General features: G+C 52.8%; 2 protein-coding genes and 4 non-coding genes across 12 annotated transcripts; all 6 read right to left on the bottom strand.

Moving 5' to 3' along the window:
* Positions 1–4,196: 4,196 nt before the first annotated feature.
* On the bottom strand, positions 4,197–7,948 carry RPL13A (ribosomal protein L13a). 3 transcript variants are annotated; one of them, XM_045987979.1, is made up of 8 exons: positions 7,862–7,948; positions 6,176–6,248; positions 5,724–5,789; positions 5,423–5,524; positions 5,144–5,229; positions 4,907–4,966; positions 4,494–4,616; positions 4,197–4,312 (listed from the first exon to the last, which is right to left on the bottom strand). In XM_045987979.1, the coding sequence occupies exons 1-8, from the start codon at positions 7,874–7,876 to the stop codon at positions 4,226–4,228; spliced, it is 612 nt and encodes a 203-aa protein (XP_045843935.1). In that variant the 5' UTR covers positions 7,877–7,948; the 3' UTR covers positions 4,197–4,225. The 3 variants fall into 3 exon arrangements, with proteins under 3 accessions (XP_045843935.1, XP_045843934.1, XP_045843936.1); XM_045987978.1 differs by lacking the exon at positions 7,862–7,948 and adding an exon at positions 7,375–7,476; XM_045987980.1 differs by lacking the exon at positions 7,862–7,948 and having other exon boundaries at positions 5,423–5,605; positions 6,176–6,254.
* LOC123931942 lies at positions 4,762–4,848 on the bottom strand. The gene has a single exon (XR_006816360.1). It is a non-coding gene; the product is annotated as a small nucleolar RNA SNORD35 (small nucleolar RNA).
* On the bottom strand, positions 5,036–5,106 carry LOC123931941. The gene has a single exon (XR_006816359.1). It is a non-coding gene; the product is annotated as a small nucleolar RNA SNORD34 (small nucleolar RNA).
* On the bottom strand, positions 5,299–5,383 carry LOC123931939. Its single transcript, XR_006816357.1, has one exon. It is a non-coding gene; the product is annotated as a small nucleolar RNA Z195/SNORD33/SNORD32 family (small nucleolar RNA).
* On the bottom strand, positions 6,046–6,129 carry LOC123931940. The gene has a single exon (XR_006816358.1). It is a non-coding gene; the product is annotated as a small nucleolar RNA Z195/SNORD33/SNORD32 family (small nucleolar RNA).
* A 929-nt stretch (positions 7,949–8,877) lies between the features above and the next one.
* FLT3LG (fms related receptor tyrosine kinase 3 ligand) lies at positions 8,878–18,710 on the bottom strand. Of its 5 annotated transcripts, XM_045987976.1 has the most exons (8): positions 18,675–18,710; positions 18,295–18,361; positions 17,380–17,490; positions 16,817–16,870; positions 16,442–16,585; positions 15,872–16,010; positions 11,863–12,044; positions 8,878–9,112 (listed from the first exon to the last, which is right to left on the bottom strand). In XM_045987976.1, exons 2-8 carry the CDS (start codon positions 18,325–18,327, stop codon positions 8,906–8,908), a joined length of 870 nt encoding a protein of 289 aa, XP_045843932.1. In that variant the 5' UTR covers positions 18,328–18,361; positions 18,675–18,710; the 3' UTR covers positions 8,878–8,905. The 5 variants fall into 5 exon arrangements, with proteins under 5 accessions (XP_045843932.1, XP_045843930.1, XP_045843929.1 ...); XM_045987974.1 differs by lacking the exon at positions 18,675–18,710 and having other exon boundaries at positions 15,872–15,956; positions 18,295–18,652; XM_045987973.1 differs by lacking the exon at positions 18,675–18,710 and having other exon boundaries at positions 18,295–18,651.
* Between the last annotated feature and the right edge of the window lie 5,900 nt (positions 18,711–24,610).

Raw genomic sequence — 24,610 nt, 5'->3', positions numbered from 1 at the left:
CGGAAGGCAGAGGCTTAACCCACTGAGCCACCCAGGCGCCCCTGAATGAAACATTTTTAACTGTAATTGCTTCAGTCCCTTAGGGTGTACCATTCAGAGGGAAGGACTTTTCATTTTTCTTTTTCTTTAGTTTGTTTTGTTTTGTTTTTTGACAGACAGTGATCACAGGTAGGCAGAGAGGCAGGCAGAGAGAGGGGAGGAAGCCGGCTCCCTGCGGAGCAGAGAGCCCGGTGTGGGGCTCGATCCCAGGACCCTGGGATCATGACCTGAGCAGAAGGCAGAGGCTTTAACCCACTGAGCCACCCAGGTGCCCCGACTTTTCATTTTTCTGTTTTAAAACCTTCTATGTCTCCCCAACCCCCGACCTTGCAGTAGCTTTATTTTTTGAAGACATAAGTAATTTCTGGAGTTTTTGAACGACTTGATAAGGATTTATGATATTTAGTTAAAAAAAGGAAAAAAGGCAGCCCCTATAGTTGTTATTTGCAGCGTGTGCTAAGCTAACAAAAGTGACTTAGAAAAAAGCCTGGAAGGAAATGCATGACTTTGCCCCGGTGGTTTGCATCTCCAGGTGGTGAGATTAGGTGTGATTTCCTCTCCGGTTTTTAAAATGCTCAGTATTTTGCAAATGGCTCAGAATAGCTGGTGAGATTTTGATGATAAGGGAAAAGCAAAAAAATATATATGCTTCATGGTGAAGGGGGAGATGGGGGCAGTGTGGAGATATTTCGGCCCACAGCTTTTAATGACCACAACCCACAGTAGGAAATACGGTCACATCGTGACCAAACACCTGTTTCTCTCTCTTCTTTTTATTAAGTTTAATTATTTAAGTAATCTCTACACCCAACATGGGGCTTGAACTCATGACCCTGAGATCAGGAGCCGTATGCTCTCCCAGCTGAACCAGCCAGTTGCCTCCTTCCTCTTGCTTTCTAACTCAACTTTCTCCTTTCCTTCCTGCAATATACTGATTTTTCTCCTTTCTGTTTCTATTCAGTTTTGTTATCATTTTGAGGCTGGTTACAACCTACCACATTGTCTTTCTGTCCCGCAGGGTCAGACGGCCTTGATGCCCAATAATGAACTCCAGCCAACTCCAGTGATGACCACTTAACGGAGTGTTTCTGGCCTCCGCCAGATTTCAGACGTACTTAACCAGGGTTTCACCACTGAAATGCAAACCCTGGTTGACCTGGGGAAGCTCACATTGCCATGTGGCCAATACTTTTTTTTTTTAACCTTTTTTTTTTTTTTAAGATTTTATTTATTTATTTGACAGACAGGGATCACAAGTAGGCAGAGAGGCAGGTAGAGAGAGAGAGATTGGGGAAAGCAGGCTCCCCACTGAGCAGAGAGCCCAATGCGGGGCTTGATCCCAGCCAGGATCCTGGTACCATGACCTGAGCCGAAGGCACAGGCTTTAACCCACTGAGCCACCCAGGCACCCCATGTGCGCCCAATGCTTAGTAAAGTAAGACCCTCCCTTGCCCCCCCCACCCCCCCCAGCTATGGACCAGGGTGGGAAGGTGTGCTAGAGCTCCTAGCGGATGAGGCGGAGATGGGCCAGGCCCGCCCTGTGGGCGGGGTGCGAGACCAAGCTTTGAAAATGTTCCTGCGGCTGACCCAGAGGTTCTTAGCCTGTGTCAGCCCACGAAGGATTAAGGGGTTAGTCAGAGATCCATTTGACCGGCTGATGAACAATGTTGAGCACCTTCTCACATGCTTATCGGCCATTTGTGTATCTTTGGTGAAATATTTCTTCAAATTCTTCCCCAGTTTGTAGTTGGTTTGCCTTATTATGGAGTTTGGAGGGTTTTGTTTTGTTTTGTTTTAATTTGAAAGAGAGGGAGAAAACAAATGGGGGCAGGAGCAGAAGGAGAAGCAGACTCCCCACTGAGCATGGAACCCAATGAGGGGCTCCATCCTGGGATTCCAGGATCATGACCTGGGCCAAAGGCAGATGTTTAACTACTGAACCACCCAGATGCCCGTTTCTCTCTCTCTGTGTGTGTGTTTAAGATTTTATTTATTCGAGGGCGCCTGGGTGGCTCAGTGGGTTAAGCCGCTGCCTTCGGCTCAGGTCATGATCCTAGGGTCCTGGGATCGAGTCCCGCATCAGGCTCTCTGCTCAGCGGGGAGCCTGCTTCTACGCTGCTCCCTCTCTCTCTCTGCCTGCCTCTCTGCCTACTTGTGATCCCTGTCTGTCAAATAAATAAATAAAATCTTTAAAAAAAAAAGATTTTATTTATTCGACAGAGAGATCACAAGTAGGCAGAGAGAGGGGGAAGCAGGCTCCCTGCCGAGCAGAGAGCCCGATGTGGGGCTCGATCCCAGGACCCTGAGAGCATGACCTGAAGGCAGAGGCTTAACCCACTGAGCCACCCAGGCGTCCCTGTTTTGTTTTTTAATATATCCAGGAAACAAGTTCTTCAAAAGGGGTGGGGTTGGCAAATATTTCCTCCCTGTCCGTGGTTTGTTTTTGAAGTGGAAAGTTTTTACATTTGTACAGCCAAATTTATCTTTTTAAGGGATCATGCTTTTGGTGGGACTGTATTAGTGCTGCTTTAACAGGCAGTTTTGCTAAACTTAATACTCAATTTTGGCCACTACTGGAGGCAGCTCCTGTGGTGAGGGTGAGCCCCAGGACGGGTCAACACAGCACCCATTTGTTAAATGATTCTGAGAAAACGTAAGTCGCTGTGGCATCTTGGACATTTTGGGAAGACTAATGACAGACATGTGAGTTGTCATCTGCCCCCTAAATTAAAAGTCAAATGCCCTGTAAATTATAGTAAAAGGAGTATCACATTCAACTAGTTTCTCTGCGCTGTTAGGCATTTGAATATTGAACTTCTAAATTACAAACTTCCAAGTGGAAGGTGCCTGGGGGTGGTGGGTAAGTGTCTACCTTCGGCTCAGCCTCAGGTCACAATCCCAGTGTCCTGAGATTGAACCCCGCCTCTGGTTCCCTGCTCGGCAGGGAGCCCTTTTCTTCCCCTCCAGCTCACCCTTGGTTCTGTTCCCTCTGTTGCTGTCAAAGTCTAAAGAGATTTATTATTGCCTAGTAATCTACAAGGGCAGAAACGAAACAGGTGATGGCAGAGAGCTTGGTACCTGCTCAGTGCTCCATTTATTACTCTTCCAGATCTTAGTTTTAGGGTCACCTCAGGCAGGGAAGCTTTGGACTCAGTTTCGGCTCAGATCATCCCAGGGTGGTGAGACTGAGCCCTGCCTTGGGTTCCATGCTGGGCATGGAGCCTGCTTGATTCTGTCTCCTCCTCCACCATCTGTCTCTTAAATCTAGCTTTCCTCTTCTGAAGAATTAGATTTCACATCTCCCCCCGCCCCGACCCCCCAGCCTAATGCCACTTGCGTCCGTTTCTTCACACAATGCAGAGACCACCGGATGTGGCACAAGACCAGAAGAGCCCACCTACCCTTCAAGGATTGGACTGGTTTTAAGATGGCAATTCCGTATTTTGCAGGTGAATTAGTGAGAGTTTAGGTCCACTGGGCAACCTCAGGCCATGATGGTTTTGAGAAACAAACCTATACAGGATTCTGAAGGAAATTCCTTTGGTAGATAAAAACTCCTCCACAGACAGGTTATAATCCAACCACTGCGGAAAGTGACCTGAGCAGGGCCCCCTTTGCTTGTTGCCAAAGGCCTGCCTCCGCAGCAGACACACACTGCAAAGACGCCAAATTCCTTTAAAAATAATTTATTAGTTTTGGATCACAAAATACAGGGAAAGCACAAGGGCAGTGCCTGTGAGCCCTTGGCTGTACTTCCCAGGCTACGCGTCTGCAACCACCGCTGTACAACCCTAGGCTTGGCCCCCAGCGCCCTCACACCCTAACAGCTGCAGAGTATTAGCCCACACCCCCATTCACAATGCAGGGCTCCCCTCCAATCATCTCCCGACCTCTCTAGCAAACACTGAAATAGTTGTTCCAACTATCAATTTCACTGAACTGTCAGGAATGAGTAGGTCACAGGCAATTATGCCTCAAAGCTCTTAAGAGTTTTTCTTTTCCCACCTTTTAAGAAAGCTTTTCTTGACAGCAACGACTAAAAACCCTGTGTTCCCAGCATTCTAAGCCCCAGGCTGCCTGTGGCTTGAGGACAGCAGCCCCTGAGAGTTCCCCATATCCCACGGCGGCGATGGAGGAAGGGCAGGCCAGGCCAAGCGTGAGGAACAAACAGTCAATTTTATTGGGCTCAGACCAGGAGTCCATGGGTCTTGAGGACCTCTGTGTATTTGTCAATTTTCTTCTCCACATTCTTTTCGGCCTGTTTCCGTAGCCTCTGTGGGGTGAAGAGGACAGATGGTGGTTAATGGCTGCTGCCCAGGAACTCACTTGTACTCTCTGCCCCAAGCTGGGCCTCAAGTAGAGGCCCTGCGGACCAAAGACCACTGTGTCTGAAGAGTTCACCCGCAAGGCCCTGCCCAGGAGTGTGGTGCCCTCGGGTTCTGGCCCATCCTCACCATAAGCTGCTTCTTCTTCCGATAATGGATCTTGGCCTTCTCCTTTCTCTTCTCCTCCAGGGTGGCAGTTACCGCCTGGTACTTCCAGCCAACCTCATGAGCCAGGCGCCCCAGGTAAGCAAACTATGGGGGAGGAAGAAGAAAGAAGTCCTGAGCAAGGGGGGCCAGGGCGGCTATGGGAGAGGGAGCAGACAAGCTGTCCTACAGGACCCAACTTTCCTCGGCAGGCCTACATTAAGAGACACACCCACCCACGGAGACAGTGCCCCTGCTGGCATCAGCTGAGCCATAGGCATTATCGGCACCGCCCACAGTGGCATCCGCAGACCATCGTGAGAAAGAGCCATCATCTGCCAGTCTCGGGCCTCAAGGCTGCCCCCTAGCGAGGCAACTTGGTGAAACCTGGAACTCACCTTCCGTGTAGGCTTCAGGCGCACCACCTTGAGGGCAGCAGGAACCACCATCCGCTTTTTCTGTTGGAGAAGGAGAGGGGCTTAAGAGCCCTGGAGTAAGGGGCAGGCAAGGCAGAAGGCTGGCTGGAGCAGCGTCTCAGCCAGTGTTGTTCTCATGAAGGTCAAACAATGTAGGTACAACTGCAACATCATGGACGCCAGACACACGAATGCTGCGCAGCCGGCCGTCGAGCTCACCTTGTCGTAGGGCGGCGGGATCCCATCGAACACCTTTAGGCGGTCCAGGGCAGCCTGGCCTCGCTTGGTCTTGTGTGGCAGCATGCCTGTCGGTGGGAGGCACAGCAGGCTCGCTCTGCCGGGCTCATAAGGACCCCCCCCAAACAGGCAGAGGGGTGGCCTCAGATGGTAGTGCATGTGGAGTCATCTCATAGTCAGGGAACTCGAACACAGGTGGGAGAAGTCCTCATCACTGGCCACCCATCCCACCGCCCCCTGCAGTCCTCGGGCCCAGCTCACCTCGCACGGTCCGCCAGAAGATGCGGCTGGGTGCTCGGAAGTGGTAGGGGCCGCGGGACGGGTTGGTGTTCATGCGCTTGCGGAGGAAGGCCAGGTACTTCACTGGGGAGAGAGAGCGTGCCAGGCCTCAGCCCCCAGCCACATGCTACCTTCTTCAACACACACATCCATACTCCCAGGGGCCTGTTAGGGAACGCAAATGAGCACTTCCCACCACTAGTGGGCTCACTTTCAGAGCCAATGAAGGCCAAGAATCTCCCAGGTCCACCCTCTCCAGCCCTTCTCCCCGGCCCTAACTTACACTTGTTTCTGTAGAAATTGCCAGAAATGTTGATGCCCTCACAGCGCACAACTACAACCTTCCGGCCTAGAGGAAAAGGAAAGTGAGGCAAACAAGGACAAAGACTCAGGAAGCCACCCAAGGGCTCTACCTACAAACCGGCCACTATCCACCTGCCCAGTTACTGCTGAGAACTGCAAACAGGGTTCTGCCCATGTGGAGCTGACCACATGCACAAGAAACCCAAGACCCCAGCAGAGCTAGATTTGTGCTTGAATTAACAGCCTGACGGAAAATTATTTTCCATCTCAGAGTCCCAGATTCCAGGAGAGGGGGTAGCTGCCGGGTCTCAGAGCGGTGCATGGGGTTGATCTCACGGTCGTGAGACTCAAACGAAAGATGGTGATTGTTGCTCATCACTGACCGCTGGCTGGGACTCATGACCAGGGCAGCTGTGGACAGAACAGACTTACCCAGAAGCACCTGTTTAGCCACGATGGCCGCCAGGCGGCCCAGGAGATGGCCTCGGCCATCGAGCACCAGGACCTGGTGGAAATAAAGTGAAAATGCTTAGACGCAACCCCAGGTTTGACTCCCCCCAACCCAAACCAAGCATGGCTTTTTACTTGTTTCTTTCACCGTATCCCCCAGAGTGCCTCTTACCCACGAACAGCCCTGGAAACTAGGACTCAAGGTCCACTGTACAAATGTGGCCAAGAAAGCAAATGGCTGACTCACGATTTCAATGAAGAGAATAAAACAAAGGCCTTTCCGCACATCTCAGCCGCCCGAAGGGCCGGAATTCTTAAGCCCCGATTATATTCAAGGGTGAGAGGAATGCGCTGGGATTTGAACAAAGGTTGGCAACACTATGTCCTTTGATCCAGCTAGAGTGTGTAATCCCTGAACCAAGTTGTGGAATCCCAACAAGCTAATTCTCTCAAGAGTATTAGTTGCCAGCACAGAACGATCAATAAAGGAACAGGTTCAGCACAGGTGAGGCCCTGCAGAATAGCCCGGAGCCTCTGCTCTACCTAACACTGTATTCAGCTCTGGATCCCTGACGAACTGCTCAAACCCAAATCCTTAGCTTCTTCACGAGTCACGTCCCCACTCTTACCGAGCGCTTGTTAAACACTTGTGACTGTGGGAAGGCAGGAGGGTACAAAATCTAAAGCCAGACTTCCTGACAATGTGACTTTGGCTAAACATCTCCAGCTTCCTCACCTGGAAGATGAGGATAACAGTATCTGCCTCAGGAACATTCTGCTAAGTCAACCGAATGACACCAAACACAAAGCCAACTGTACCAGGCACTCAGTAAGGGCACAGAACACGTGTTCTGAGAACTCCACCACCTCCCTGACTCCACCGTCGCACCTCTTCCTTCCTCTACCGCTGGGACTCATTACACCCAATTCACACGGACACCCTTTCCCCAGCCATCCCCTCCCCCGCATGGAAGAAATCAGACGAGGAGTCCAGGAACTCGGAGCCAAGCTTCTGCTGCGCCCCTCGAGGGCCCCCAGGTGGTTAAGGGCAGTGCAGCCTTTTACCAGCTCCCTCGGCTTTAAAGCATCCGTCAGCCCCAACGAACAAGGGGAAGACTAGCAACTCGTTCCTGGTCGTCCTGTAGGCAGGAACTCGGGAACCACCGGGTAAGATCTCGCACCCAGCGTCCACAGATGCAGGGCACGGACCAGCACTCCCACGAGGGTGAAGTGACGCGGGCCTGGGGCAGGGCGGGAACGGCCTCCATTTTGGCCGATCCTCGGTCTCTATCACCCCAAGGCCGCCCAGGCGCTTCCCGCGCGCTTCCTCGCCGCTGGGGACACACGGGCCCGATTCTGCCAAGGCCTGGCTGAGAAAAAGGCAAACGAGGCCTAATTTTAAAGTAACTCTCCCCGTGTTGGGACCCCCACAGTCGCCCGAGGAAGGAATGATGCCGCGTTTTAGTCAGCCCCGGGTCAAAAAAACCGTCGCGGTATTTTCCTATTATTCCCCTACTACAGACTTCTTTTAGGCCCAAAGGCTCGCTTTTCGCTCAGTTATCGAGTTTAGGTTTCACAACGCACCTACGAGAGGAAAGAGGGCCCAACCTTGGTCCGGCCTGGAACCCACCCCGATCCACGCCTCCCCAGCCCGCGCGGAGCCCGCACCTGCCCCTCCGCCATCTTCGGCAGCCGCCTGGGAAAGGAGGAAGGTTCGGTGCAGGGTTTCTTATCCCTTGAAACAGGGGCGGAGGAAGTGACGCCGCAGGGGCTATACGGGCAGCTTTCCGTCTTTTCATTGGCCCAAGTGTCTCGCGCGTGCGCAGAGGGGCCCCGCTAGAAGGCGGGTCGTCTTCTAACTGTCCAATCCGGGTTCAATCCTTCTCGTCGGCTCTTAGGTGGCCATTGGTGTGCCGGGCGAGAGATCACGTGGCGTAGGAAGCGGCTCTGCTGAGGCGGGGCTGGCCCGCCTTGGCCGCCATATTTTTGAGGGGCTGCTAATCTCTGGGGGTTGCCGGGGTGTCTGCGGTGGCGGGATGCGCCGTAGGCTGCAGGGCTTGTGGTGGCCCGCAGGGGGCAAGTGGGCTCTCCCTTCAGCGCTCAGTCTGGGCTTAACTGTCTGGATTCCAGTGCGTGCTCTGCCTCCTCCTGACCTGGGCGAACTCCAGCCCTGTGTGGGGCTCAGTATCCCCACGTGTAAAACAGGTGGAAGTAGGTTCTCATAGGTTTCCCTATGAGATCTAAGAGTGTACGAGGGAGTGACTTCCAGATGACTGCTGGATCTTCTTTTCGACTGTACCCCTTGCCTCGGATGCCCCCCGCCCCCCAGCCCTACCTTCTCAGATCTGACCTCTCACAGTCCCAGGACTTTTTGGCTCAAGAGTCCTTTCCTCCAAAGCGCGTCCTGGGATCTCGGGCTGGGTCAGGTCACCCGCCGCGGGTTCCCGAAGTGCCTGAACTGCTGACATTAGAAGGTGTGTCCTGCTCAACCGAAGCTCCCTGGGTCGCGTGTCTTCTCCCGCATAGATCAGGAGCCCCGACAGGCCAGCTTCTGACGCGGTCAGGGTCCAGCGCTGCCACGCACTGGCTCAGGCCCCTGTCGGGGGTCTCTCGGTACTGGATGAAACTTTGCATTAACAGAAAAACCAGGACTCACACCCCCCCGTCCCATCTACAGACAGAACCTGGCCAGAGCTGGTAGAAAAGGATGATTTATATACAATTTCCTGGGGACAAGGACTTTGTACAGATGGGGATAGTTGGGGCTGGGGCTGGGGGCTGGCGCTGCCTCCATCCTGGGGAGAGAGTGAGCGGGGCAGCGCCGTCGAGGAAGGGACCAGTCTCTAGCTGACTTCCTCGGAGTTCCAGCTCTGTGTCCTCTGGCAGGTGACTCGTCTCGCTGGGCCTCAGTGTCCTCCTCTGTAAAATGGGATGATAGATGTGTCCGTCTCACTGCGCCGTCTGGGGATCCGTGGACAGAGGAGAGCACCAAGCTCAGCGCTCTGCACAGACTCAGTACTGCAAACAGTTCCATTTCCAGTGAGTGCCCGCTATGTGTCAGGCATTACTGTCCAAGAGAACTTTGCAGAGTTCTGCAAAGATGGAATCCGTGAGATCCGCGCGCTTCCACACAGCCACCGAGCAGCCACATGGGAATACTGAGCACTCCAAATGTGCCCAGGGTAACTGAGGAGCTGAGTTTTACATTTTACCTAATTTAAACTTAAACTGGTAGTGTGCTTATTAGAAGAGCAGGGAAGCAGAGTGGACAGGAGCAAGGATATGAGGAAAACTTCCCAACTGGCTACCCTTTCCCCCAAAAATTGTAATAAAAATTACTGTAAAGAAACAAGTGCTGAAATGAAAAATCACTTAAACTTAGAAACTGATCCTGGGGGTGCCTGGGTGGCTCAGTCGGTTAAGCATCCGCCTCTTGATTTTTTGGCTCAGGTCATGATCTCAGGGTTGGGGGACTGAGTCCCACAGGCGTGGAGCCTGCTTAAGATTATCTCTCTCTCCCTCTATCTCCCCAGTCCCCCCAAAGAAAAAAAGAAACTGATCTTGGGTACTTGGAAAACTTCTTTCTCCTTTTTTTGAAAACTTTTGTTTCAAAACTTGAGCAGGTCAGTCTACTTTTGCAAATGTAAATTTCAAGAACTTTAAGTAGAGGGGAAGTTATTTGTTTTGTTTGTTTGTTTAAGTAGGCTCCACATCCATTGTAGAGTCCAAGGCAGGCCAAACCCATGACCCTGAAATCAACACCCAAGCTGAGACCAAGAGTCAGACGCCAACTGATGGAGCCACCCAGGTGCCCCTGGGGAAAAAAAATTTTTTTTTAAGTAAAAAAAAAAAAAAAAAAAAAAATTTTTTAAGTAATCTCTATGCTAACGTGGGGCTTGAACTCACAACCCTGAGACCAAGAGTCACATGCTTTACTGACTGAGAGAGCCAGTTGCCCCAATTATTCGAAAGTTTTCAACAACATGTATAGCTTGTGATTATTTCCGTTGTGTTCTCTTTAAGGGCTTTGCATGCACTTAAACTTCCAGATGACTCTATGATAGAAAGACTATTATTAGAATCTTTTGTACAGATAAGGAAACTGAGGCAGAAGAATGAAAAGCTTAGATTTCCAGAATGCCCAGAGTCAAATCCTGGTTCTGTCACTCATGTGCTCAGTGACTTTTGGCAAATTGTTTACCTCTCTGTGCCTTGGTTTCAGCCTCTGTGAAACGGGATAATCATGGCACCAGCTTCTCATTTAAATTAATTTGTAGAAAGCCCCAGCGTAAGGGCTGTATCACTGAGGCATTGTATGTGCCAGCAATTGTTGCAAAATGTTTCTTGTTAGAACCTTCTGGGCCCATCAGGAGCCCACTAGGGCCTCCCCAGCTTCCTCCTTCCTGGCCCACCTGCCTCCTGCCTCCACACCTGTCTTCCATCACTCACCTCCCCTGCCTCCCTGCTGCCCTGGGCAGGAAGTCCCAGCTCCCCTGCTCGATGTTTGAGGCCTAGACTTTTCACACCCACACTCACACCCACCCCAGGCTTGCTGAAGTTACTGGAACACCCAGAGCTTTTTCACACCTGGAAGGCTTTGCAGAGGTGGTTCTCTCCGCCTGCTTCAGGAGGCCACTCTCTCCGGGCCTGCAGACTCCTGTAGCCACATAGCTCCCCTGAGGACCCTCACAGCCTTCCCCATCCCCACTGAGCTCACCCTCTTTCCCTGATCTCCCTGCTCCCCTACATTTCCCACTGGGCCAGGCCCAGGGTCATCTGTGCCATCTGCCCAAGCCTGTCAGTCTCCAGCCCTGTCCTTTTTTTTTTTTTTTAAGATTTTACTTTATTTATTTTAAAAGATTTTATTTCTTTATTTGACAGACAGAGATCACAAGTAGGCAGAGAGGCAGGTGGAGGGTGGGGAGGAAGCATGCTCCCTGCCGAGCAGAGAGCCTGATACGGGGCTCAATCCCAGGACCCTGAGACCATGACCTGAGCCGAAGGCAGAGGCTTTAACCCACTGAGCCACCCAGGTGCCCTAAGATTTTATTTTATTTTTCATTTTTATTTTTTTTAAAAATTTTATTTATTTATTTGACAGAGATCACAAGCAGGCAGAGAGGCAGACAAAGAGAGAGGGGAGCCAGGCTCCCCACCGAGCGGAGATCCATCAAGCCTGGGATCAAGCCGGAGTTGGGCTCTCTGCTCAGCGGGGAGCCTGCTCCCTCCCCCCTCGCCTGCCTCTCTGCCTACTTGTGATCTCTGTCAAATAAATAAATAAAATAAAATCTTAAAAAAAAAAAATGGAGTCGTATACCTCACTGACTGAGCCAGCATGGACCCTCCAGTCCTGTCCTTCTTGATCCCTGACCCCTGACTCTGCCTGTCCCTTCTCTCCATCCCCATCATGTAGGTCCTAGCCCTGACTCAGGCCTTGTCCTCTCTCCCTGGACCCTCACCCAGCCTCCAGTTTGTCCTCCCTCCTGGCCCCAGCCCCCTCCCTCCCTTCCCAATGAAGTCCAGGGTTCTCAGCCTGCTGAAGGGTATACCAAGCCGAGTCCACACTCCATGAGCCACAGGGGCAGGGTGTCCTGGAGACTGGAGGTACAGGTCACCTGTGGCCGCCACCCCCCAGACCTCCCATGCCCTCTGTCCACCTGCAGACTCACCTGCTCCCCAGGGTAGGCTGTCCTCCGCCTCCTCCTCTGCCAGTGCAGGCACCAGGCAGCGGCCATCAGCAGGAGAGCCACGGGCAGCAGCAGCAAGAGGAGCAGCAGCGGGGCCTGGGGGGCTGGCAGGGCTGTGGCCTCCAAGGCCCCAGGACTCCTTGGGGGCAGCAGCGTGGAAGAGTCTGAGTCGAGAGAAGAGGCTGGGTGACTGAGGAGAAGGGCTGGGCTGGACAAGGGAAGGAAACAAAAGCAGCCCCGGTGCTGGCTGTGTGACCTCGGGTGGGCCACCTGCCTCTCTGTGCCTCAGTCTCCTCACCTGTAAAATGGGGATGTTCATTATACCCACTGGGTAAGGTGGTCACGAAAAGTAGAGTGACCACACAGGAAGTTCTTAGAACAGCATGGCACCGGGCAGTTTGCATTCTCTTTTACAATTAGACATGTTATTTCTAGTGCTTATGTATTGATTTGTTTATTCCTCTTTTTCCTCCAGTGGGCTGTGAGTTCCCTGTGGGCTCCGGGGTTTCTGTGCCCTCTATACCGCCACCCGGCTGCTCTCTCTTCCCCTCACTTGCCAGACTCCGGGCACATGTGCCTCTTCACTGTTCCTTAAACATGAAGGCAGGTTTCTGCCTCAGGGCCTTTGCACTGGCTGTTCTCATTTTCCTAACCCGCTGCCACATTCCAGCCAACCACCTCACGCCATGATTCGATCATCCTGTTGTAATTTGCCTGCAGGAAGCTCGGTACACTCAGATCTTTTCCTGTTAATTACTTGGTTGCATGTTTGTTGTCTGTTGTCTCAATTAGCATATCAACCCCACACGTGCAAGCACTTGGGTCTCATTCTGAGGTGTGTCGCCGATGCCAGGTACCCAGGAGGTGCCTAATAAAATGTGGTTGAATGAACAAATAGTCATAAATGTAAGTACAAATGAGCAATGAAGCTTAATATAGAGGGCAAGATGATCGGAAATATGGGGAGAAAGTAAGAAAATTAGAGGGGAAGGTTTTCAAATATCTCTCTCAGGAGCACTTTGTTGGCTCAGTCGGCGGAGTGTGCGACTCTTCACCTCAGGGTTGTGAGTTTGAGCCCCACCTTGGGTAGAGATGACTAAAAATAAAAATAAAGACGAGAACTCGACAGATGCAGTACCAAACACAAGGACAGAAAGCTTCCGAATAATAACACGGTGAGGTGGGGAGAATACGTTCACACAGACTCAACCCTGATCCTGCCAAGAAAATTAATCTCGCTTTTTGTTTTCCTCCTAAGATGGGGTCAGTTACAGAACTGGTTATGGACTTGGCCACAAAGTAAACTTTTCTTTTTTTTTTTTTAAGATTTTATGTACTTACTGTAGAGAGAGAGAAAGAGCGAACACATGAATGGGGGCCCAGGAGAGGGAGAAGCAGGCTCCCTGCTGAGCAGGGAACCCAAGGCAGGACTCGATCCCAGGACCCTGGGATCATGACCTGAGCCAAAGGCAGAAGCTTAACCAACTGAACCACCTGGGTGCCCCAAAGTAAACCTTAATATGCTGGGCCAGGTCAAGTATCCACAGCGCATAGTTTCTCACATACTCTGATGACATTATTTCTCATTGATCCCTTAGAGCCGTGGGGCCGTTGACACATGGTCTCTGGTGACTCTGAATTCCCATGCGCCATCCTTGTTAAAGACACACTTGTTCCTAGAGACTTAGTAGGGGACAGAAGGATGTAAAATATCTCACAAATTTTTAAGAAAATACAGTATCAGGAGGGTGACTTGGTCGGTTGAGCATCCCACCCTCGGTTTGGGCTCAGGTCTCATGAGAGCAAACCCTGAGTGGGGCTCCAGGCTGAGCACTCTATCTGCATGGAATTCTCTCTCTCTTTCCCTCTGCCCCTCCCGCTTGTGTGGGCATTTTCTCTCTCTCTCTAATAAATAAATAAATAAATCTTTAAAAAATAGTAAGAGTAACAATACAGTACGGGGGTGACTGGCAGTCTCAGTCTGTGTGGTATGCTACTCTTAAACTCGGGGTCTTGGGTTCGAACCCCACGTTGGGGATAGGGTTGCATAAAAATAAAACAAAATGAAACAGAATCGAAAATGCAGTATCAGGTATGTGTTCAAATAGTACTACTTTGGAGACATTTGGTTAAATACAATTTGTGATTTCAACGATGAATTATTAAGAATAATTTTAAAGGGGTGTCTGGGTGGTTCAGTCGGTTAAGCATCTGCCTTTGGCTCAGGTCATGATCCCAGGGTCCTGGGATCAAGTCCTGCATGGGGCTCCCTGCTCTGAGGGAAGCCTGCTTCTCTCTCTCCCACTCCCCCTGCTTGCGTTCCCTCTCTTGCTGTGTCTCTCTCTGTCAAATAAATAAATAAATCTTTAAAAAAAAAGAATAATTTTAAAATTATGAAGTCCAATAACATCGTTCTAAAGGACTGATTCGCTGTTGCCCAGGGCTAAGCATGGGAATTATTCAAAGGGGGACAAGTTAAGTCATTTGATTGTAGCGGGGATCACAAGAAGCCACATGTATGATAAAATTGCAAAGACATCTATGCTTTTAGGGAGTACATTGCGTCCCTCAAAATTCATACACTGGAATCCTAACCCCCAGTACCTTGGAAGGTGACCTCATTTGGAGACAGGGTCTTTTACACCAAGAATCAAGTTATAATGAGGTCATCAGGGCGGGCCCCTCAGCCCATATGACAGGTGTCCTTATAAAAAAGGGGAAATCTGGACACGGAGGCATGCACAGAGGGAGAAAGCCAGGTGAACATGAAAATGGCCATCGGCAAAGCCCAAGGAGAGAAGCCTGGAGCAGGACTTTCCCTCTGAGCCGTGGGAAGGAGCCAATCCTACCGACGCTTGGATTTCAGATTTCTGACCTCCAGAATCGTGACATAATCTATGTCTGTTGTTGCGATCACCCAGTTCGCACTACTTCGTCCCGCCAGCCCTAAGGAACCAACACACGCGCGTGCGCGTGCATGCACGCGAGGCACACAAGTGCGCATGCGTGACTCATAAACTGGGCATCAACTCTGGACTCTACCGCGGGACCGGACCCTTCTGTATTTCTGGTGCTATCGTGCTACCAGGAATGGGAAGCATGGGTAAAGGGCGTCCAGGACCAGCCCCACCCCGTCCCCCCCACCGCCCCGTACAATTTTTTTGTACCCTCCTTTGAATCTAGAATGATTCCAAAAGAAAACGTTTTAAAAACAAGACCACCATTCATTTCCTACAAAAATAACGACAGTGAACATTCTGGTGGGGGCGGGGGGGGGCGCCTGGGTGGCTCAGTGGGTTAAGCCGCTGCCTTCGGCTCAGGTCATGATCTCAGGGTCCTGGGATCGAGTCCCACATCGGGCTCTCTGCTCGGCAGGGAGCCTGCTTCCCTCTCTCTCTCTCTCTCTGTCTGCCTCTCTGCCTACTTGTGATCTCTCTCTCTCACTGTCAAATAAATAAATAAAATCTTTAAAAAAAAAAAAAAAAAAAAAGCCTTTAAAAACCTTGGTTGTTAGAGGAGCCCATGGGTGGCTCGAAGCTTAAGCCTCTGCCTTCAGCTCAGGTCATGGTCTCAGGGTCCTGGGATGGAGCTCCGCATCGGGCTCTCTGCTCTGCGGGGAGCCTGCTTCCCGCCCCCCTCCACCCCTGCCTGCCTCTCTGCCTACTTGTGATTTCTCTCTCTGTCAAATAAATAAATAAATAAATAATCTTTATATAAAAAAAAACTTGGCTGCTAGAGAATCTGCACCTACACAAGCGGCTGCCATGTTTCCACGGGATAGGGCTGCCTTGGAGAAACAGGCAGGGGTTATGGTTCCCTTGTCAGAGATGAGGAAACTGAGGCCCAGCTTAAGGACTGAACTTGGGGGAACACGCCCAGTCACACAGCCAGTGGGAGCAGGGTGGGGTCTGGGCTGGCCAGGACAGAGGGGGCGAGGGGCTGTGGGATGGGGGGATGGGAGGGAGGGCGGGGGATGCTGGGGGGTTTTTACCCGGCTGACACTGCAGCTCCAGGCACCCAGAGAAATTCCTGCGGGTGATCCAGGGTTTCAAGGCCGCCAGCTGCTGGGAGGTGTCCTGCAGGAGGTGGGAGATGTTGGTCTGGACGAAGCGAAGACAGCTGGGGAGGGGCTGGGGGCAGGGGAGGGAGACGTCACCAGGGCTTCACCCCCACAGCCTGCTCAGGCCAAGGGCTTTCCCTGCCTGCCAATGCCTGCCAGGGGGTGGGGGCGGGGGGCTTGGAGGCCTGGGTCACAGAGGGAGTTCGGACCACTAACCCCCTGGGGTTGCTAGGGGGAGAGAACCCCTCCGCAGCGCCCAGCAATAGGACCCGAGAAATAAACTCAGAATCGGTGCACTGGGCCCAGGACCCCCGCCCTCCTTTAGTGCCTGGAGAAGTGCTCTTTCCAGCAAGGGGGTTCCCTGGCGGCCTGGGGTTCCAGCCCCACCTCCCCTGGGTTGCTAGTCAAAGGAAATCTCCAGCAAGGTCTAGCAGAGCTTGGCTTCCGATACCCAGGAAGGCAACTCGCTCCCCTAGCTTGTCGCCCAAGTTCAGGGCTTACCTGGAAGGCACATAAAGTGACAAAGTGTATCTCCGTGTTGACGTCCTCCAGTAGGATTTGCATGCGGGACCCGGCCACAGCCTTGAGCCGTCCTATCCAGTGCTGGGCCAGGACCAGGCGCCAGAAGGCCCCGCAGAGCTCGTCCTGGGAGAGACAGCCCAAGCTCGAGTCCAAGGTGGCTGGGGGGTTGGACTGGTGGGGCAGGAAGGGTGAGGGGCTGGGAGTCCTGCATCCCCGGGGTGGGCGGTGGGGGAAGGAGGGGAGGAGGAGGAGGAGGGGACGGCAGCGGGTCAGCCAACAGGTCCCCCCGAGGGGCGGTGCTTCTCAAGTCTCTCCTTCCCACCTCAGCCCTAGCCCCGCCCATCGGTGACTCACGTCCTGCAGGTTGGAGGCGACAGTGACTGGGTAGTCCTGAAGCAGGTAATCAGACTGCGGGAGAAAACAGGGTCAGACCGGGCTAAGGACGGGAGAAAACAGAACTATGGAGACGCAGAGAAAGAGGCGGGACAGTGAGCTGAAGCGGACAGAGACCCACACAGAGAGGACAAATGAAGAGAGCGGGGTACAGGGACCCAGAGAGAGGGAGACAGTGGGCCAGAGGGCGGGGGACAGGGACCCAGAGAGAGGGGGACAGTGACCCACAGAGAGGAGAGTGGGATAGTGAGCTGAGGGGCACAGAGACCCACAGAGAGGGAACCAATAAGAGAGTATGGGACAATGACCCAGAGAAAGCAGGACAGCGAGCCAGAGGGACACAGACACAGGACACAAGGACAAGGACACTGAGAATGGGGGACAGGGACCCAGAGAGGGGGACAATGAACCAGAGAAAGGGGACAGGGAACCCTAAAGAAGGACACCTAGACGGGGAGCTCAGTCCCAGTGACGGAGCCGGGGCCTCCGGCAGGCGCCCGGAGAGGCCGGGACAAGCCCCTCACCAGCTTGCGGATGGTGGCCGAGAAGGTGGAGGAGATGGGGCTGTGGCTGAAGGAGCAGTCAGGGGTCCCGCCGAGGCCAGGGCTGAGCAGCAGCAGCAGCAGCAGGGAGGTCTGGGGGCGCGACACGGGGCGGGGGCGCCCTCTGTTGGCTCCACACGCATCCCTCGCCTGGGCACCCCCAGCCCCCATCTGTCTCTCTGCCGTCTTTCTCCCTTTCCAAGTCTCATTCCTTCCCGTCCAGGGCTCGGCCCTCCTCCTTCTGGCTTCCGTGTCCCTCTGGGAGCAGCCTTCCCCAGTCTCCTCTCTGCCTCCGGGCTGGCCCTTCTGGCTCCTCTCCCCATCTGCCCACTGCGCCCGAGGCTCCCATCTCTGCTCGCCTCAGCCCCAGACTTTCCCTCTCTGCTCCTCTCTCCCGTTTCTCCTTCCGCCTGGGTCCTGCCTTCCCCGTTTGTACCCACCTCCCTCCATTTCTTTCCCCCACCCCTGCCCATGTCCCCCTCCTCTGTCCATGTCCCCCACCCTTGTCCATGTCCTGCTCCTCTGTCCATGTCCCCCACCCCTGCCCATGTCCCCCACCCCTGTGCACATACCCTGCCCTGCCCATGTCCCACCCCGTCCATGTTCCCACCCCTGCCCATGTCCCCCTCCTCTGTCCATGTCCCTCCCTCCTGCCCATGTTCCCCACCCCTGTGCACGTACCCCGCCCCACCCATGTCACACCCCTGCCCATATCCCCCACCCTTGTCCATGTCCTCACCCCGTGCATGTTCCCCTGCCCTGTGCACGTGCCCCACCCCTTCCTTCTCTCCCTTACCCCTGTCCATGTCCCCCTCCTCTGTGCATCTGCTCTCTCAGCTCCGCCCACCTTGGTACTGCTCTGCCTTTCCCCCCGCCCTGTCCCCCAGGTATACGCACTGTTGGGCTCCCGGCTGGCGCCAGCACTATCATCTCGGCCGGAGGCCCCTCATGCCTATGGCCGGATCTTGGAGGGGACAGAAGAGGGAGTCTCAGACCCTCACACCCCAGCCCCTTCCTCACCCGCCCCTTCACCTCCCCACCCCTCCCTTGACTCCTTGATGTGGCTAAGTTTCCGCCTCCTACTCCCTCGGGCTTCCTGCGTGAGCCCCAGTTATGGTGAAAACTCATCTCCCCTTCTAAGAACCCCGACGTCCGGTCCCCAGAACCCTTCCCAGGCCAGGGACCCAGCGACCTGACCCCCATCCCTCCTCCCTAATCCAGGAGGGGGACCCCAGCCCCGCCCCTCGGGGACCCGGAGCCCATTTCTCCTCACACACCAGGCTTGCCCCGCCTGGGTGTGGAAGGGGCCTGACCGGGTGACAGCCAGAGATCGAAAGCGAAAGGAAATTTTGGGGGGCGACAGTGAGCTGGGGTGGATCTGGCTGAGGCGAGGGGTGCCACCTGGTGGTGACAGGTGGCGGCCGACTCGGGCCCCCGGAGTCCTGAGCTGGGTGGAAGCTCCGGCTGGGACACACGAGGAAGGGGGAGCTGCCCCTGGCCGGAAGCAATGCCCGCAGGGCAAGGAGGCGGCCAGCCTGGAGCCTGCATCCTCGCCTTGTATAGGGAAGGCTGGTCGGAGATGGACAGAGGCGCCAGGAGGAGGAGGGCCGGGCACTGGACGGAGTGGAATGGAACCTGGAAAGGGAGAGACAGAAGGTGGTCGTGGCGGGGTGGGGGGGTGGCAGGTGACAGGTGTGTGTGGGGCCAACAGAGGGCATCCCCACCCTGAGCAGTGCCCACAGACCTCCCTGCTGTTGCTGTCCTGCCCTGGCCTCTGGGACTGCCCCTTGTGACACAGCCTCACCACCATCTTGGATGTGTGGGCTAAGGGTAGTTTCTGGGGGACTCCAGGGATCCTTGGCTTATAGCTGCATAACTCCATTCCCAACTCTGTCTTCTCTAGAAGTGTCTCTCCTCTGGGTGTCGCTTGTAAGGACACTTGTCATGAGATGTAGGGCCCACCTGGATAACCCAGGATGATCTTTGCTCAAGATCCCCAACTTTATTATATCTGCAAGGACTGTTTTTCCAAATAAAGTCACATTCATAGATTCCAGGGGTAAGGATGTGGACGTATCTTTTGGGCGGGGGGTTGACCATTCAAACCACTAAGTTCCCACCGGGCTGTTTCCCACCTCTGGGCCTTTGCACATGCTCTCCTCTGCCTGGCCTGCTCTCTAGCCACATCAGATCCTCATGGTCCTTCTGGATACAGTGCATACACTCATCATCAGGGAGAACCAAATCACACCCACAATGAAATCACCACACACCATTTAGGACGGTCACCATCAAAAAGACAGGTGTTAGGGGCCTGGGTGGCTCAGTCGATCAAGGTCTGGTGGCAATGTAAATGGGTGCAGCCACTATGGAAAGTGGTATGATGCTTTCTCCAAAAATTACTGTGAAAATAATAGAACTACCCCATGATGCAAAAATCCCACATCTTGGTATTTGTCCCAAGGAAATGAAATCAGTCTCTCAAGAGGTATCTCTTTGTTCACTGCAGCCTTATTCACAATAGCAAGATAAGACCTAAGGGTCCCCTGATGGATGGGTGAATGGAAAAAGAAGATGTGGTATACACCCACAATGGAATCTCATTCAGCCATAACAAGAAGGAAATCCTGCTGTGTGCAACGATGTGGATACATCTGGAGGATGTGATGCTAAGTGAAATAAGCCAGAGAAAGATGAATCTTATAAGGTATCACTTATATGTGGAAAATAAAAAAGGCAATTCAGAGCACCAGAGAGTAGCACGGTGATTGCCTGGGGTTGGGGTGTGTGTGTGCAGGAGAGATGGGGAGACGTTGGTCAAAACTCACAAAGTTCTGAGGTCCAGTGTATAGCATGGTGACGATAAATAACAATACTGTATTGGGGCACCTGGCTGGCTTGGTCGCTTAAGCATCCAGCTCAGGGTCATGGGATCGAGCCCTGCATCGGGCTCTGCACTGGGCGTGGAGCCTGCTTGGGATTCTCTCTCTCCCTCTGCCCCTGCTCCCTCTCTCTCTCAAATAATAATAATAAACTCTCTAAACAAAACCAAAAAATCAATACCGTATTGTATATCTGAAATTTCCTAGAAGTTGGTTTTTGCTTTGCTTTTGGGTATGTCTGAATTTTGTTTCCAGTTTGATTGAGTTAAGAGAGCAGATCTTAAGTGTTCTCATCAGGCACAAAAAGGTAACTTTGTGAAGCGATGGGTTTGTCCATTAACTTGATCATCATAATCATTTTACAATGTATGGGTATATTAAGTCACCACGTTTTACACACTTAAAAACCACGTACATCTAGGGGCGCCTGGGTGGCTCAGTGGGTTGAAGCCTCTGCCTTCGGCTCGGGTCATGATCCCAGGATCCTGGGATCGAGTCCCGCATCGGGCTCTCTGCTCAGCAGGGAGCCTGCTTCCTCCTCTCTCTCTGCCTACCTCTCTGCCTGCTTGTGATCTCCCTCTGTTAAATAAATAAATAAAATCTTTAAAAAAAATAAAAATAAAAACCACGTACATCTAAAACATGTATAATCTGGGGGCGCCTGGGTGGCTCAGTGGGTTAAGCCGCTGCCTTCGGCTCAGGTCATGATCTCAGGGTCCTGGGATCGAGTCCCGCGTCGGGCTCTCTGCTCAGCGGGGAGCCTGCTTCCCTCTCTCTCTCTCTCTGCCTGCCTCTCTACCTTGTTGTGATTTCTCTCTGTCAAATAAATAAATAAAATCTTAAAAAAAAACCCATGTATAATCTTTCCTTGTCAATCATACCTTAATAAAGCTGGAAAAAATCCTCAACACTCATGGCAGCTTCCTTGGGAAGGTAGTTCCCACCCCTCTCCCCTCCCTCATACACACACACACACACACACACGCTCACGCAGTTTGGGTAGGGTGCCATCTCTGGACACCCCAAGTGCCCTGAGTTTCCTCTGTTATTATAGTACATGTCACCTTACCTTCTGTCTGTCTTCCAACCAGAGCTGAGCCTACCTCTCCTCTGCTCACACACCTTCTGTGGCTCCCTATTGCCATTAGGACAAATTTCCAGCCCTTCTGCCACCGGGCCCACTTTTCCTTTATCTCTTCCCCTTCACCCCCCTCCCCAAACCCTTGATAAGATCCTCAGTCCTCAGCTCCAAATCCAGCCTGGCACAAGGGCTCCTCTGGGTCCCCCAGTGTCCTGTGTCCCCTCCACAGATGTACGGATTATGGGTTCCCAGCACAGGCTGGGGGCTTGTTGGTTTGCTGGGTCTGATTTTTCTCTGGGCTTCCAGCTTTGCCCTGCCAGGGCAGGCACACAAGAGGACCCAGGAGATACATCTCATCGCGTCAGGCCTGGCAAGTGTCGCTTCCAACCCTGCCTGGGTCACTGCGGGAGCTTGGCCAGCCCCTTATCCTTGCTAAGCCTCAATTTCTTCAACTCCAAATTGGGGGCTGAGGTGGTAAGTGAGAAAATATGAAGTCCCTTCCACATCTGTGCATCTGGGACATCTCTTGCTTGGCTGTCCTTCCTTGCACCCTGCTGGGGGCGGGGGGAACGGGAACCTCAGGCACGGTCACGTGACTCATTTTGCTCAATGAGAGAGTGAGGACAGTGACAAGTGTCACTTCTGCATGAGATTAACGGGGCAGGGAGTGGATCTTTAATGGCAGAAACCACTTTGAATCAGGCCTCCGTCAGCCCAATTCACGTGAATCACATCAGCAGAGCCTGCGTGGCTCTGATGAACAGAGGGCCCCTGCCACCCCCGATGGACAGGTAGTGTGAGCAACCGGTGAACTTGTGTTTGACGACCGCAGAGGTCTGGGGGTTGTTACTGCAGCAAAGCCTCGCCTGTCCTGTCACACCTGCCATCTCTGCTCCCTGCCCTCTTTGCTGCACTTCCCGTTCAGCCTGGCTTAGCACCCTTGTCGCACCGAACAGATGCTTCTCGATTATTCACGTGTTTTCCATCTATCTCCTCTTGCGGTGGGCGGAATGTCTGGCCCGAAGATGTCCGCTGGAACCTCTGATTGTTCCCCTGCATGGCCAAAGGGCCTCTGCAGATACGACTTTGTTAATTATCTTGCGATGGGGAGATTATCACGGGTTGAGTAGGTCCGGTGTCATCACAGATGTATTTGGAAGGGAAAGAGGGAGGCGAGAAGATCACAGTCAGAGTGATGCCATGAGAGACTCGAGTGGCCACTGCTGGCAATGAGAAGTGATGCAGGGGACGCCTGGGCAGCCCAGTCAGTTAAGCATCTGCCTTTGCCTCAGGTCGTGATCCTAGAGTGCTGGGATCAAGCCCCAAAGTGGGCTCCTTGCTCAACGGGGAGCCCCTGGTTCTCCCTCTGTCCCTGTCACCACCCTCCCCCCCCCCCCCCGCCGCTCTCAAATAAACAAATTCTTAAAAAAAAAAAAAAGTGACACGTGGTCATGCAACAGGGAAAGTGATTCTCCCCTTGGGCTCTAGTTAGCAATGCAGTCCTGCTGACACCTTGATTTTTTCTCAGTGAGACCCACTTCAGACGTCTGACGTCCAGGACCCTAAGATAATACATTTGTGTTTTTTTACTTAAGCCACGAACTTTGTTACAGCAGCTGCAGCGACAGGAGCCTATTACACCTGTCGCCTGCTAGCACACGGGCTCCTGAGGCCGGCGGTCTCGCCAGCACCTAGAACAGCGCCTCACTCACAGCGAGCGTTCACTGGGTTTTTGCTACCTGATTGGAGGCTGTACAGACCAGGTCCTCCTGCCCACTCCCCAGGACAGAGATGACTGGCTCAGAGGCAGAGGCCTGATCCAAGCTGGCCAATCAGATTTGCTCTCCCTGGAAGCAGTGCGGACACTCGCCTGGGCTCTGGGCTGGGGGGTTGTGGACCTGGCTGGCGGTCACCTTCCGCTGGTTAAAGCAACAGGATTACTAGGAAGGACACTGAGGCAGCCCATGGGATCCTGGGGGGAACTGTCAAACCACAGATGGGAACTAGAGCCTTCCAGGGACTTTCCTCCAGCTCTCTCATTCCTTTCTTTTCCAAACGTCCAGATCCTCGGAGAGGTAATTATTCTGCCCAGTCTTAGTCAGATCCTGACAGGAGGCTGGCTGCCTATTCCCATTTGCCTCATGACAGAATTAACCTCTAACGAGCAACAAGCATTCACAAAGCATGTCCCGTGTACCCACCAAGTCAATCAGTCTGGCTGGAACTATTAGTCCCATTTTGCAGATGAGGAAACAGGTGCCGAGCAGTGAAGAAGCTTTCCTAAAAAGTCACATCACTGTAAGAGGTGACAGAAGCAGACAGGTAGGGACAGAAAACTCCAGAGATGGGGCGCCTGGCTGGCTCAGTCAGTGGAGCATTGGACTCTGAATGTTGGGGTCATGAGTTCGAGCCCCATGTTGGGTATAGAGATTATGAAAGAAAATAAAGTTAGGGGCACCGGGGTGGCTCAGTGGGTTAACCTCTGCCTTCGGCTCAGGTCATTGTCTCAGGGTCTTGGGACCGAGCCCCGAATCGGGCTCTCTGCTCGGCAGGGTGCCTGCTTCCTCCTCTCTCTCTGCCTGCTTGTGATCTCTCTGTGTGTCAAATAAATAAATAAAATCTTAAAAAGAAAAGAAAGTTAAAGAAAAGAAAAGCCCCAGACGGGGTAGCTGGGTGGCACATGGTTAAGCGACTGCCTTTGGTTCAGGTCATGATCCTGGAGTTGCAGGATCGAGTCCCACATCGGGCTCTCTGCTCAGCGGGGAGTCTGCTTCTCCCTCTGACCCTCCCCCTCTCACACTCTCTCTCTCCCAAATAAATGAATACAATCTTTTCTAAAAAATAAAGTACTATTAAAAAGAAAAAGAAAGAAAGAAAAGCCCCAGAGATCAAAGAGAAAGAAGGAAAAAGAAAAGGAAGAAGGAAAAAAAAGACCCTAGAAATCATGGGCTCCAAGAAAGGACCGTTCCTGGTTCCTGCGTATACTTTTGGTTTCTCCAGGACCTGGGGCCCCTCAGATGCATGTCTTGCCCTATTTTCTGTGGGAGGTCTCTGCAGCCTTCCAGAAAATTCCCTCTTATCTTAAGCTAGCATGAATGGGTTCCTGGCATCCCAAAGAATTTTGAAACGGGCATTGTGCCGGGGCCACTCAGATGGGTTCATGGGAATGGATGGTTAAAAATTCAGGAATTTTGTCAGCCTGTTTGTTGTTCAGTCATCTGGGCTGGAAATCTGACATGGTGGGATCATG

Source organism: Meles meles, chromosome 19 (genome assembly GCF_922984935.1).
Source record: "Meles meles chromosome 19, mMelMel3.1 paternal haplotype, whole genome shotgun sequence".
Taxonomy (NCBI): Eukaryota; Metazoa; Chordata; class Mammalia; order Carnivora; family Mustelidae; genus Meles; species Meles meles.
The sequence above is the reverse complement of the archived record's forward strand: the minus strand, read 5'-3'. Positions and strand labels throughout refer to the sequence as shown.

What these genes read in the sequence shown, in the direction of transcription:
- RPL13A (XM_045987978.1), bottom strand. Translation starts at nt 7,461, where the DNA reads ATGGAGGCCGTTCCCGCCCTGCCCCAGGCCCGCGTCACTTCACCCTCG. An exon ending in GGCTAAACAGGTGCTTCTGG is followed by an intron (nt 5,790 to 6,175) that starts GTAAGTCTGTTC and finishes CTTTTCCTCTAG; the next exon opens with GCCGGAAGGTTGTAGTTGTG. An exon ending in CAATTTCTACAGAAACAAGT is followed by an intron (nt 5,525 to 5,723) that starts GTAAGTTAGGGC and finishes CTCTCTCCCCAG; the next exon opens with TGAAGTACCTGGCCTTCCTC.
- FLT3LG (XM_045987973.1), bottom strand. Translation starts at nt 18,600, where the DNA reads ATGGGGGTCAGGTCGCTGGGTCCCTGGCCTGGGAAGGGTTCTGGGGAC. An exon ending in TCGCCTCCAACCTGCAGGAC is followed by an intron (nt 16,586 to 16,816) that starts GTGAGTCACCGA and finishes TGTCTCTCCCAG; the next exon opens with GACGAGCTCTGCGGGGCCTT. An exon ending in GGAGCTGCAGTGTCAGCCGG is followed by an intron (nt 12,045 to 15,871) that starts GTAAAAACCCCC and finishes CTCTCGACTCAG; the next exon opens with ACTCTTCCACGCTGCTGCCC.